The 14,073-nt window shown below is 43.4% G+C and overlaps 1 protein-coding gene across 1 annotated transcript; it reads right to left on the reverse strand.

Moving 5' to 3' along the window:
* Window positions 1-74: 74 nt before the first annotated feature.
* Window positions 75-10,567, reverse strand: LOC106583945 (myc-associated zinc finger protein). Its single transcript, XM_014168647.3, has 7 exons — window positions 9,498-10,567; window positions 8,811-8,961; window positions 4,623-4,987; window positions 4,191-4,459; window positions 2,368-2,431; window positions 1,545-1,716; window positions 75-1,349 (listed from the first exon to the last, which is right to left on the reverse strand). The coding sequence occupies exons 1-7, from the start codon at window positions 9,528-9,530 to the stop codon at window positions 1,018-1,020; spliced, it is 1,386 nt and encodes a 461-aa protein (XP_014024122.1). The 5' UTR covers window positions 9,531-10,567; the 3' UTR covers window positions 75-1,017.
* Between the last annotated feature and the right edge of the window lie 3,506 nt (window positions 10,568-14,073).

Genomic DNA, 14,073 nt, shown 5'->3' on the forward strand with positions numbered 1-14,073 from the left:
AGAGAAATACTCATTTTCTATTCTACTGCATCTCTGATATCAGATGCTGTACATGTTCACAGATAAAGTGCATATAGGTTATACATACTACCGCTTTAATACAGTGACGTTAACAGAGGAGATTCTACACCAACAGATGAACAGTCAAGAATACAGTCTCACAAAAACGTGTCACAAAAGTACAAATACTTTTCAGACCAATGCAACTTTGAGAGAATAAAAAAATCAGAGCATCCAGAATAATAACAAGATCATAGAAAGCAAAGAAAGACGAGCATTCAGTGGCCAAATATACAAATAAATACCCATTTTGATGCCACCTGTCTATCAGTCATAGGGTAAAGTTACATGGTGATGACATATTTCTGATGAAAAGGCAACAGTCCTTTCTTGGAGACAGTTCATTTGAAAAAGCTAAAAGCCAATGTAGGACCACAGCTCATACTGCGTCTGGGTGATCATATACTGTATAATCAATATTTCCAAGGAAAATAAATGGCGATGTATTTCTAAAATCCCAAACATTGTTATGGGAGTTTGTGTTCTGTGTGAATGGAAAAGTGGCATATTGCACCGGAAAACTTTATATTTCGTTCAGTAGGATTTAATTGAAAAAAAAAACAGGGATTCCATGGTCTCTCCTTTCCTCCCCTCTCTCGTGTCCACCAATGGCAGTTGAGAAAGTGACTGTTGCGTAAACAACAGCAACATTTTAAATAGGATCAAATACAAAGGGGACCTGGTTTGCCGCATACTTTGGCCTTCATAACATACATAGACATCCACTGGAGGGTAAATGCCCCTATATGCTGATCCTGGGTCAGTTTTTCAGTTTCCCCACTAATGGTTAAGGTTAGGATTGGGGGAGGGGAAGCTGATCCTACATCTGTACTTAGGGGAAACTTCATCCCGGAGCCACATCCAGTCCTCTCTCACTTGTCCTGACTGCAGTCTCCACGAAACCCCTCTACCTCCATCCTCTCTCCCCCTTCCCCCTCCCTCCAATAGGCCTGGCTGCTAGCTGAGAGGCTGGGGGGCGATGCTGGAGCAGTCAGTGACCAGCAGGCCCACGGTTGAGCTGCCTGACAGAGACACGGCCACAGCCATGGTACCGGTCCCCGCGAGGCTACTGCTGGGGCTGGGGGCGCCCTGGACCTGGGTGACGGTGTGGGTGCCCATGTGGCCCTGGAGCTGGGTGGGTGTCTTGCACTGCACCCCACACAGTTGGCACAGCAGCACCCCGCCGGCACCGGCCCCGCCGAACATGCCCCGTGTCCCGCCGCTCTCCTTCCACTCCTGGCCATGGTGTTTCTGAGCGTGGACACGCAGGTAGGTGAGGGTGGTGAAGCCTGGAGGGAGACGAGAGGGAGGAAGAGAGCGGGAGAGAGAGCATTGAGAAATAAGAAAAGGTGTGGAACAAAAGATGACGAACAAAAGATAAGGACATGAGTAATGAGAGAGGGATAACTGTGTAACCACCTCCGTTACACAGGTATTTTCCTCTCCTTTCACACATTTAAAAAATAACATGGAAGTCCACTCACTGCGGTTGCACAGGTGGCAGGCATGGTGCTGTGATTGGTTGTGGACCCTCATGTGATCGGTGATGTAGGCGGCAGAGAGGAGCTTGCCACAGATGTGACACGGCACCTTCTCCTCATGGCGAATCAGGTGGGCACGGAGACGGTCCCTCGTGGCGAAGGCAGACGTGCAGGTCTGTGTAGCGCGCGCGCCCGCCCGCACACAGACACACACAAAACCATTGGTGTATCTTGGACATTTGGAAATGTTTCTTTGCCATTATATTTTAGAAGCTAGGCAGGTCAATGTCATTAAATTGCCTATAAAATAATTCATACAGTGCATACAGAGAAGCAAGGGACATACGACAGGAAACAAGGTTGAAAATAGGGAGAAAGAACAAGGCAAGAGTTAAAATGTCGTCCCCCCGAATTATGCAGTTTCGCGCAGATAGGTCATTCGGTGCCAGGAGTTACGTTTTTCACAAAATCCAAAATAGTGTAAAATCCATCATGGCGGACCTTATGGGTCCCTGAGTAAAATGTCTTCCTTGTGAGGAGGGACCTATGTACCGAATTTCATGACTTTAGGTCAAACGGGTTGAGGGGCGTGACCTTTCAAAGTTAGCATTTGAATCGCTGGTTATAGCGCCACCATCTGGCCATTCAGTGTAATTTTGTAAATTACTGATCTTTATGGCAAGACCCATCTGAGATATCGCGTGTGACTTACTAACTAACAGACAAATGGACCGAGAGAGATTCATCGTGGGGGTCAAATATACATGCAGAGAGTAGAAAAAGAGAGAGTGAAAGAGTTAAAGTGAGTTATAAAAAAGAGGATTACCGGGCATTTGAAGGGTCTCTCAGTGGAGTGCACCTGTCTGACGTGACTGTTGAGGTGGTCAGGTCTGGAACAGACAGGAGAAGGGATTAAGACCCCACGTGTGTCTTATCGTAATTTCTCGTCGATAGTGCTACCCATGCACTACAGACGTCAGTTAGAACTGAATTCTATTAGAACTCCAGACTAGTTTCACAAAAATCTGCATGTACATATACAGTACCAGTCAAAAGTTTGGACACACCTACTAATTCAAGGGTTTTTCTTTATTTTTACAGTTTTCTACATTGTAGAATAATAGTGAAGACATCAAACTATGAACACATATGGAATCATGTAGTAACCAAAAAAAGTGTTCAACAAATCTATGTATATTTTAGATTTTAGATTCTTCAAAATAGCCACCCTTTGCCTTGATGACAGCTTTGTACACTCTTGGCATTCTCTCAACCAGCTTCACCTGGAATGCCTTTCCAACAGTCTTGAAGAAGTTCCCACATATGCTGAGCATTTGTTGGCTGCTTTTCCTTGACTCTGCGGTCCAACTCATCCCAAACCATTGAGGTTGTGTGATTGTGGAGGCCAGGTCATCTGATGCAGCACTCCATCACTCTCCTTCTTAGTCAAATAACCCTTACACAGCCTGAAGGTGTGTTGGGTCATTGTCCTGTTGAAAAACAAATGATAGTGCCACTAAGCACAAACCAGATGGGATGACGTATCACTGCAGAATGCTGTGGTAGCCATGCTGGTTAAGTCTGCCTTGAATTCAAATAAATCACAGACAGTGTCACCAGCAAAGCATCCCCACACCATCACACCGCCATGCTTCACGGTGGGAACCACACATTGCGGAGATCACCTGTTCACCTACTCTGCGTCTCACAAAGACACGTGGTCGGAACCTTAAATCTCAAATTTGGACTCATTAGATCAAAGGACAGATTTCCACTGGTCTAATGTCCATTGCTCATGATTCTTGGCCCAAGCAAGTCTCTTCTTCTTATTGGTGTCCTTTAGTAGTGGTTTCTTTGCAGCAATTTGACCACGAAAGCCTGATTCACGCAGTCTCCTCTGAACAGTTTATGTTGAGATGTGTCTGTTACTTGACCTCTGTGAAGCATTTATTTGGGCTGCAATTTCCGAGGCTGGTAACTTTAATGAACCTATCCTCTGCAGCAAAGGTAACTCCGGGTCTTCCTTTCCTGTGGCGGTCTTCATGAGAGCCAGTTTCATCATAGCACTTGATGTTTTTTGCGACTGCACTTGAAGAAACTTTCAAAGTTCTTGAAATTTTCCAGATTAAGACATGAAGGTCAGTCAAAGTAATAATGGATTGTCATTTCTTGCCATAATATGGACTTGGTCTGTTACCAAATAGGGCCATGTTCTGTTATACACCCCTACCTTGTAACAAAACAATTGACAGGCTCATACACATTAGTGAGGAAAGAAATTCCACAAATTAACTTTTAACAAGGCACACTTGTTAATTGAGATGAATTCCAGGTGACTACCTCATGAAGCTGGTTGAGAGAATGCCAAGTGTGCAAAGCTGTCAACAATGCAAGGGGTGCTACTTTGAAGAATCTCAAATATAAAATATATTTTGATTTGTTTAACACTTTTTTACTTACTACATGATTCCATATGTGTTATTTCATAGTTTTGATGTCTTCACTATTATTCTACAATGTAGAAAATAGTAAAAATAAAGAAAAACCCTGGAATGAGTAGGTGTGTCCAAACTTTTGACTGGTACTGTATGTGCATGTGTGTATACTTGTCTCACAATTGAACCCCCCCCCAGTCATCCCCCTTCTCACCGTGAGAATCCCTTGGCGCAGTGGGGGCAGACGTAAGGTTTCTCCACCCCTCCTTGGTGTGAGCGTACATGGTAGCTCATGCGGTCTTTCCTCTTGAAGCGCTGCTGGCAGATGGGGCAGTGGTAGGGCTTTTCGTCCGAGTGTGAAAGCCGGTGGCGGTTCAGGTGGTACACGTCTCGGAAGGCCTTCCCACAGGCCTCACATGCATGGTTCTTCCTCACCTGGTTGGGGCTAGGGTTGGGGTTGGGTTGAGGCCCCAGGTTCTGGTTCTAGGTTTGATGAGAAGAAAGGGACAGTTGGCTAGTGTTGGCTGTGGGGTCAGTGTAGCTACTCTGGTTACATTGCACAATAAAGCAGACGAGGAAAGAGAGAAAGGCAAAGGGAGCAACAAATTATTCTTCAACAATTATGACAAAACAGGCTCCAACCAACCTGTACCATTGTCCCGGCAACCACAACTGAAGCTTGGAGCACCTGGGGTGCAGCCATGGTGATGGTAGCTGGGGCGATGGACACCGCAACAGGTTGGCCCTCCTGGTTTCCAAGTGGGGAGGGTTGGGGGAGGGATTCTGCGGGAGGAGGATGAGAGGGCAGAGAAAGGTGGAGGAGGGAGAGAGGGATTGTTTGCCGTCCTCCTCTTCCCTTGCTCTCGTCCTCCCTCTCTCTGGCTGCTCTGTCCTTCATTTTGATGCCAGTGTGCACCGACTGATGGCGCCGGAGGTTGTAGTTGTTTTTAAACTGCTTGTTACATGTGTTGCAGATGTGTGTCGGCCGGCCAGGCTTGGAGACGGCCTTCTCTAAAGGAGAGAGGGGAAAGAGAGAGAGAAAGAGAGAAGTGAAAGGGAAAGAGGGAAAACAGAAGTGTGAGAGAAGGTAACTCCTGAAAGGGAACTACGGGTAGAGTTTGTGGGTTGGATTCCTACATGGGCCCCACATACTGAATAAGTAAGCTATTGGGCTCCTCTAGGTCCAAGAGGCTAGGTCCAAGAGGGTTCTAAACCGCTTCTACCCCCCAAGCCATAAGACTCCTGAACATCTAATGGCTACCCAGACTATTTGCATTGCCCCCCCCCCCCCCTCTCTTTTATGCTGCTACTACTCTCAGTTATTATCTATGCATAGTCACATTAATAACTCTACCTACATGTACATATTACCTCAATTACCTCGACTAACGCGGTGCCCCCGCACATTAACGATGTACCGGTACCCCCTGTATATAGCCTCTCTATTGTTATTTTACTGCTGCTCTTTAATTATTTGTTACTTTTATTTCTTTTTTTAGGTATTTTACTTAAATCTGCATTGTTGGTTAAGGGCTTGTAAGTAAGCATTTCACTGTAAGGTCTACACCTGTTGTATTCGGCGCAAGTGACAAATAAAATTTGATATGAAATGTTTTGGAGCCTTTTTGTCCCATTTCAACAGAAGTAAATGAACTTAGCTAGCTTTCGCCAGTTGATGTACCATCAGAGAGCGAGCTGGCCAAAAACAGGTATTATTTTTGCCTCATTCACATTAGACCTGAATCAAACTATGAAACCAGCGGCCAAATGATTGAAGACTGATAATGCTGATGTTTTTTGTTGTTGTATAATGTGAGTTTTTATTAGAGTCAGTATAGTAATGTAATGTTATTGATTTGTCAGTTTCCCTAGCTAATTCCCTACTTTTAAAAATGACAGTAATAAACAGCTCTACAGGCTTCACTGTCATGGTGCACCGTCAGTACACAACACTATGATCATCATGTCTTAGCAGGATCAGATGGTGATAGCTGTCCCAGTAGGGTCAGACCGCCAGGAAAGACCAGTCTACAGAGCTCAGGTGAATTTTGCAGTATATTAACAACATCAGTGAATGATACAAAGTTCCATCTTGAGTTGATGGGTAGACCTACAGTAGCTACAGGACAGCATTTTAAGATTAAGGTTACAGTCTGGGATCTGGGAATAATGGTCATTTCAATTATTGAACCATTATATTATCCAAGAATAGAATCAATGTATAAATGTACACCAAGGTAATTCGTTGTCATGCCTCATCTTAGGATGGTGACCGGTCTCAGCAGGGTCAGGCAGCCAGGGAAGACCAGTCTGTGACACAGCTGAGGTGAATTTTAGCAGATACGACACTTTATTCCCTCTGTGCAGCAAACACTGGACAAGCCAGATACTTCAAAGATTGAAACTATTTTAAGGCAGTCTGGAAATCAACTTTGGAGGTTTGTCAAACTGTAACAAGGGTTGATAGAGGCTTTTCCTGATTACACAAACCATGTAAAACAAAAATGTGAGGAAGACCTGGTAGAAGATATTGATGATGATGAATGGATACAGATATGTTTGAATGCCCAGTCATGTTCATATAATCTTAGACATCAATTATTGCAGTTTAAGACCATCCATAGAACATACTAGATGCCAGTGTAACTGAATAACATGCACTCAGAAATGTCCTTCCTCTGCTGGATGTGTAAAAAACAAAATGGGACATATTTGCATATGTTATGGTCTTGTGAAGGCTGGCTGAATTCTGGCAGAGTATGGTATTTTATCTCAGCATGTCTACAGATTCTCCTTTCTCTGTTTTTGTTTGCTTGTAAATGTTGATACTGGAGACTGTTATCAAATGAAACTGTAACTAAGCATTTAAGAAATGCATTGCCATTAATAAAAATATGACAATTTTTCTTTATTGAATATTTAAAACATGCAGTGAAGCCGCTCAACAACTACATCACATTAGTCATCTAACAGACTCCCATCCAGAGCGACACACAGAAGCAACCAGGGTCAACACCCTGCTCAAGGGCACGTCGACAGATCTCCCACAAGGTCAAAAATGGGAACCCGAACCAGTTATCCATCAGAAACCGGCCAAAGCTCCCAACCGCCAGGCCACCAGCCCTCCAAGATCCCCCCCCCCCCCCAGTTCCCCAAGAGCTGCCCCTCAACCATCCGAGACCCCCCCAACAGTCCCCCAACAAAAAATTATAATAATAATAATAATAACAACACTCCCCACCCCCAAGACACCCCCCCATGCATCTACAACCAACAAAATGAACAAAAGAGAAAGACAAAGGAAAACAGAAAATAACTATGCAAAAAACTAAAGAAATCAAGGACAACAAAATCACAACAGCAAAGCCAACTGAATATGTTGGAGTGCATGTATGGCACTATTTATTAAATCATCTATTTACATGTGTGTGTGTCCATGTGAGCATTTGAATGAGAGTGTGTTCATATGCATGTGTACAAACACCTGCACGTTGCTATTCACTGGAAGGTTGGTTATCCACGATGTCACAATGCATGGCAGAAATGTCAAGTTATGTATTACTAGATTTATTCCAATATTAATGGTATACTGGGCAACTTTCATAAGGTCTGCATGCCGTACATGGAATACAGTATGACAAAATGAGACTGTATTGAAAACATGCCCACGTCAGGGGAGATACCTATTTAGGTAATTTTTAGCTGCTGGACGGCTCAGTCCTGGCCCTGGGGGTCGACCGTCCAGTGGGTTGTCACTCTGGCCTTGGCATAACACACCCAAAACCAATAATGAATGGGTCATATTGGATTGTGTAAAAATGCAGGAAATTAGCCTTAGATGCCCCCGAAAAATATGGGAGAGGACCCCCAGACCCCCCGCCAGGTTATGCCCCCCCACTTCTAAAACCAAAGTTGTGCCCCTGGTTAAAGTAATGAAATACCAAGAAAATTGTCAAGTTCCTTAAACGTGCTGAGAATGTTCCAAAGCCAAGCAACTATCCTGCACTATTCCCAGAAAGCTGTAGGAAGGTTACATGCAAAATAACCACAGGACAAAAAATATATGGTTCTCAGAACATTATGTGCGTGCTGGGCAGAAACTATAATCTAGCACTGTTGCACTGCTCTCACCATCACAGATGTAGACAATCCAGTCATAATTTTTTTTAAATTACATTTCTTTATCTTTTTATCTCTCACAACCTCTCTCTTTAGTCCTTCTCTCTCTCTCTTTCTCCACCCCTCTCTGTCTGTCACAAACATATGCAACAGACACAGGGAGTGTGAAAAGGACATTGTTTCCTCAGGTAAGAAATCCCATGGTTCAGGGTGGGGCTGAAGAGATATCGGATTGTGTGTGTGTTTTCAGCTTTTTATATGTAAAGGTCAAGGTGCATCCGCTGAGTCTGCAGCAGCTGTGACTCTTGACAACAAGAAAACCTCTCTCTGCCCCTCCACCCCCCTCCTATCTAGTTGTTTATTGGGGATTCCATATGTGTTTATTGAATTGGAATAATATTGAATAAACATTGTGGTCCTCTGTGGCTCAGTCAGTAGAGCATGTAGCTTGCAATGCCAGGATTCGATTTCCGCTGGGACCACGCATACAAAAATGTATGTATGTCGCTTTGGTTAAAAGTGTCTCATAAGTGGCATATATTATTATTCTAATATTATTATAGACTGTGTAGAATTGATTAATTGAGTAAATTGTACCTGATCCTGGCTGTCTCAAATGGCACCCCCCACCCTATTCCATACACAGTGCACTACTTTTGTAGTGTACTATATAAGGAATAGGGTGCCTTTTGGGACACAAAACATGCATTCTCACCAGGTAAAGGCTCTTCATTCAGGGCGGCTGTGTCCACTGTGGATGGGGGAGGGGCTATGTGCTCTGTAGGGGGGCTCTGGGCAGAGCCAGTCATGTCCGGAAGCAGCTCTGATTGGAGGGCTGTCTCAGACTGGGTCTGTGAGAGAGGAGTCTGGGGAAATGAGAGCAATAATTAGCTGCTGAGGACTTGAAAGTGGGATACCTAGTCAGTTGTACAACTGAATGCAAAAAACTGAAATGTGTCTTCTGCATTTAACCTAACCCCTCTGAATCAACATCCACATCTTCCACGCCCAGGGAACAGTGGGTTAACTGCCTTGCTCAGGGGCAGAACAACAGATTTTTACCTTGTCGGCTCGGGGATTCGATCCAGCAACCTTTCGGTTACTAGCTCAATGCTCTAACCACTAGGCTACCTGAAACATCAATGGGGGATCATACCACCTTTGAACCCAGTCACCACACACACAAGCTCTTACTCTTGCCCTCATCAGCAGTACTACAACAAATCTGTAAGGGGCACAGTTAACAAGCTGTCAGTTTAAGACTTATATGACATCACAAACATAAGCATGTGTATGATCCCAGGATCCCAAGTGCATTCACTTCTGCAGCCATAGCACTCTGATGAGTGAGACACTAAACAGAATTTGTATGTTTCTTTCTCTGACACACACACAAACTTACCTGAAACAGAAAATTACTCCAAGAAGAATCCATTTTGAAGCACGATGATGTCAGATACTTTTATTCCAGGTGTCAAAACTAGAAATATGTATCCCCCTGAGACTCGGGGCCAACCAACCATAGGCTGGGGCCAACTGATGAATCACTCCACCTGCTGTAATAGCCTACCTAGTTCCTCTCTGCAGTTTCAAATATCAAAGGTGAATATTTATGTGTGAAAGTTTAAATCGCGGTGCATTCAATAGCTGAAATTATTATTGAAGATGAATGATCAATTTAGAAAGGCTGTCAGTTATATGACAATATTATTTACAGTAATGATGTTAGACTAAAATGTTGTTATATGGTTTGGGACGAAAGGATGCAACATGACTAAAATGCGACAAAATGGTTGATGCATGCTTTTTAATTATGCATTTACAATGCAATTTACATTGTATATTTATATTATAGCCCAAGGAAAAAGTATATTCTCAAATCGCTGCATAAATGTGGCTATTGAAAATAAGGAAAAATATATAAAAAGTAATAATAAGTCCGCAGTTGTTTGTAAATGCGTGGAGGAAGAGTCATTTATTTCGATAGCTCCGAGAGGCCAAAGCGGTGGTGGATTCCAAAGCCTCGGTGTTGCGTAAAATCGTGTCCCTAGCTAGAGAGTCCCTGATCGGCCGCAATCCAAGCTTCGCCTCGGCTTTTCAAACGAGAGGATGACATCTTTCTTTTTTTCTATTTCTCTCTCCCTCCCACCCTCGCTGTCTTTCTTCCTTTTATTTATTTTTTTAAAATCTCTTCCCTCTCCCCTCTCTATCTATCCCCCGCCGCCGTGTCCCCTGTTTAAAGGGAAAGTATTTTGTGTAGCTTCTGCACCCTCCTCTCTGTTCTCGTCTCCTCCGTGGCGTACGCTGTTTTCAATAGACCCGTGCATCCGCCTTCTTGCCTCCGTCAGTTCGGCCGACAGAAATACATATTTTATTAACAGCTAGTAATGCAATAGAATTGCACAACTCCAAACTTACATATCACAACATCCTTATAGTGAGATAATATTGAGAATACCCAACTAGCTGACACCAAGAGAAACGTATGAGAGCAATAAAACAAGATCACACGCACCTTAAAGGTAAATATACACGCTGCAGGTGCAACAGCTTCATAACAATAGGAATATATACAGTTGAAGTCGGAAGTTTAAATACACCTTAACCAAATACATTTCAATTCAGTTTCACAATTCCTGACATTTAATCCTAGTAAAAAATCCCTGTCTTAGGTCAGTTAGGATCACCACTGTATTTTAAGAATGTGAAATGTCAGAATAATAGTAGAGAGAATTATTTATTTCAACTTTTATTTATTTCATCAAATTCCCAGTGGGTCAGAAGTTTACATACACTCAATTAGTATTTGGTAGCATTGCCTTTAAATTGTTTAACTTGGGTCAAACGTTTCGGGTAGCATTCCACAAGTGTCCCAAAATAAGTTGGGTGAATTTTGGTCCATTCCTCCTGATAGAGCTGTTGTAACTGAGTCAGGTTTGTAGGCCTCCATGCTCACACAAACTTTTTCAGTTCTGCCCATAAATGTTCTATAGGATTGAGGTCAGGGCTTTGTGATGGCAACTCCAATACCTTGACTTTGTTGTCCTTAAGCCATTTTGCCACAACTTTGGAAGTGTGCTTGGGGTCATTGACCATTTGGAAGACCCATTTGCGACCAAGCTTTAACTTCCTGACTGATGTTTTGAGATGTTGCTTCAATATATCCACATCATTTTCCTACTTCATGATGCCATCTATTTTGTGAAGTGCACCAGTCCCTCCTGCAGCAAAGCACCCCCACAACATGATGCTGCCACCCCTGTGCTTCACGGTTGGGATGGTGTTCTTCGGCTTGTAAGCCTCCCCCTTTTTCCTCCAAACATAACGATGGTCATTATGGCCAAACAGTTCTATTTTTGTTTCATCAGACCAGAGGACATTTCTCCAAAAAGTACAATCTTTGTCCCCATGTGCAGTTGCAAACCGTAGTCCGGCTTTTTTATGGCGGTTTTGGAGCAGTGGCTTCTTCCTTGCTGAGCGGCCTTTCAGGTTATGTCGTTATAGGACTCATTTTACTGTGGATATAGATAATTTTGTGCCTGTTTCCTCCAGCATCTTCACAAGGTCCTTTGCTGCTGTTCTGGGATTGATTTGGACTTTTCGCACCAAAGTACGTTCATCTCTGGGAGAGAGAACGCGTCTCCTTCCTGAGCGGTATGACGGCTACGTGGTCCCATGGTGTTTATACTTGCATACTATTGTTTGTACAGATGAACGTGGTACCTTCAGGAATTTGGAAATTGCTCCCAAGGATGAACCAGACTTGTAGAGGTCTACAATTTTTTTTCTGAGGTCTTGGCTAATTTCATTAGATTTTCCCATGATGTCAAGCAAAGAGGCACTGAGTTTGAAGGTAGGCCTTGAAATACATCCACAGGTACACCTCCAATTGACTCAAATGATGTCAATTAGCATATCAGAAGCTTCTAAAGCCATGACATACTTTTCTTGAATTGTCTAAGCTGTTTAAAGGCACAGTCAATTTAGTGTATGTAAACTTCTGAGCCACTGGAATTGTGATACAGTGAATATATAAGTGAAATAATCTGTCTAAACAATCTTTGGAAAAATTACTTGTGTCATGCACACAGTAGATGTCCTAACCGACTTGCCAAAACTATAGTTTGTTAACAAGAAATTTGTGGAGTGGTTGAAAAAACGAGTTTTAATGACTCCAACCTAAGTGTATGTAAACTTCCAACTTCAACTGTACATCAAAATAACATTTTTTTTTTGTTTTCACTAGATTGTTAATGCTAGAATGCACCACATTGAGGTAGGCTAATGCTCCAAAGATAGATATGCAGATAGGAGTAAGAAATCTGTCTGTAAAAGAATGCTGCTGCGAATTTGACTATTGTAGGAGAGTTACAATAGTTATTCCATTCAACTTTAAATTACTGGAACAGTACACAAGGCAGAACAGAACACATCCAGGTTAATGGTCAGTGGCCCAAGCCCAGTTCAGACAGAAAGTGGAATCAGATCGCTATCATCTCCAGGAACTTTACTTTTGGTTTATATTTTCATTTGTTGCGCTACTAGTACTGCCTATTGATGTTTAGGAGGCAGCTACAGTAGCTGGAAGATACCATCTTCTGTTTTTATTTCATTGAATGCATTTTATTTAATCTGGGTGCTTACATCACCTGCTAGCACTATGGTACTACTCGTAGCCTCCTTTCTTCTCAGTCCCTGAAAACACTGAGTGAGAAAGAACAACTTGTGCATTGGAGACCGATGTGCTCCTGTCCTGTCTTTTCATAATATCATTGCAGAGCTACATAAAAGCCCCAAAAGACAGCCTTGGTGTCGCTCTTCATTTCTTGGTGGTTCTGTGATTTGTACACTGAGTGTACAATAATGGGCAAGAGAAAATATTTAAGTTCCTTTGAACAGGGTATGGTAGTAGGTGCCAGGTGCACCGGTTTGTGTCAAAACCTGCAACGCTGCTAGGTTTTTCACACTCAACAGTTTCCAGTGTGTATCAAGAAGGGTCCACCATCCAAAGGACATCCAGCCAACTTGACACAACAGTGGGAAGCATTGGAGTCAACATGGACCAGCATCCCTGTGGAACGCTTTCGTTACTTTGTAGAGTCCATGCCCCACAGAATTGAGGGTGTTCTGCTGTGCGAATTTGCTGGATATTGGCGGGAACTGGAACATGCTGTCGTGCACGTCAACCCAGAGCATCCCAAACATGCTCAATTGATAACATATCTGGTGAGAATGCAGGCCGTGAAAGAACTGGGACGATTTCAGCTTCCAGGAATTGTGTACAGATCCTTGCGACATGGGGCCGTGCATTATCATGCTGAAACATGAACTGATGGCGGTGGATGGATGGTACGACAATGGGTCTCAGGATCTCGTCACGGTATCTCTGTGCAATCAACTTGTAATTGTGTTCTTTTTCCATAGTTTAAACCTGTCCATACCATAACCCCACCGCCACTATGGGGCACTCTGTACACAACGCCATACATGTGTTCTGCGGTTGTGAGGCCGATTGGACGTACTGCCAAATTCTCTAAAACAACATTGGAGAGAGAAATTAACATTGCATTTCTCTGGCAACAGCTCTGGTAGACATTCCTGCATTTGGCATGCCAATTTCACGCTCCCTCAAAATTTGAGATATCTGGTGCACCTGTGTAATGATCATGCTGTTTAACCAGCTTCTTGATATGCCACACCTGTCAGGTGATCTCAGACCAGTCCTGGACCTGGGTGAGTGGGGGGGGGGCGCAGAGATGGCAAGTTCTGTAGGAGGTGGTCCCCAGTGTGAACTGTTCCAGCTCAGTGCATCTCCTCTGTAGCTCAGTGATTTCCTGCTCCAGCTCTTCGATACCCGCTCTACTCCACCTCTCTGCACTTTTCTTCTTCTTGTTTATAAATGTAGTACCTGAGAGCAGTTAAGACCTGCACGCCATCTGCTATGTCAAATCAAATTTGATTTATCACGTGCCAAATAC

The sequence above is a fragment of the Salmo salar genome, chromosome 23 (assembly GCF_965601325.2).
Source record: "Salmo salar chromosome 23, fSalSal1, whole genome shotgun sequence".
NCBI lineage: Eukaryota > Metazoa > Chordata > Actinopteri > Salmoniformes > Salmonidae > Salmo > Salmo salar.

What these genes read in the sequence shown, in the direction of transcription:
- LOC106583945 (XM_014168647.3), bottom strand. Translation starts at nt 9,530, where the DNA reads ATGGATTCTTCTTGGAGTAATTTTCTGTTTCAG. An exon ending in TTGCCGGGACAATGGTACAG is followed by an intron (nt 4,460 to 4,622) that starts GTTGGTTGGAGC and finishes CATCAAACCTAG; the next exon opens with AACCAGAACCTGGGGCCTCA. An exon ending in AGAGACCCTTCAAATGCCCG is followed by an intron (nt 1,717 to 2,367) that starts GTAATCCTCTTT and finishes CGCGCTACACAG; the next exon opens with ACCTGCACGTCTGCCTTCGC.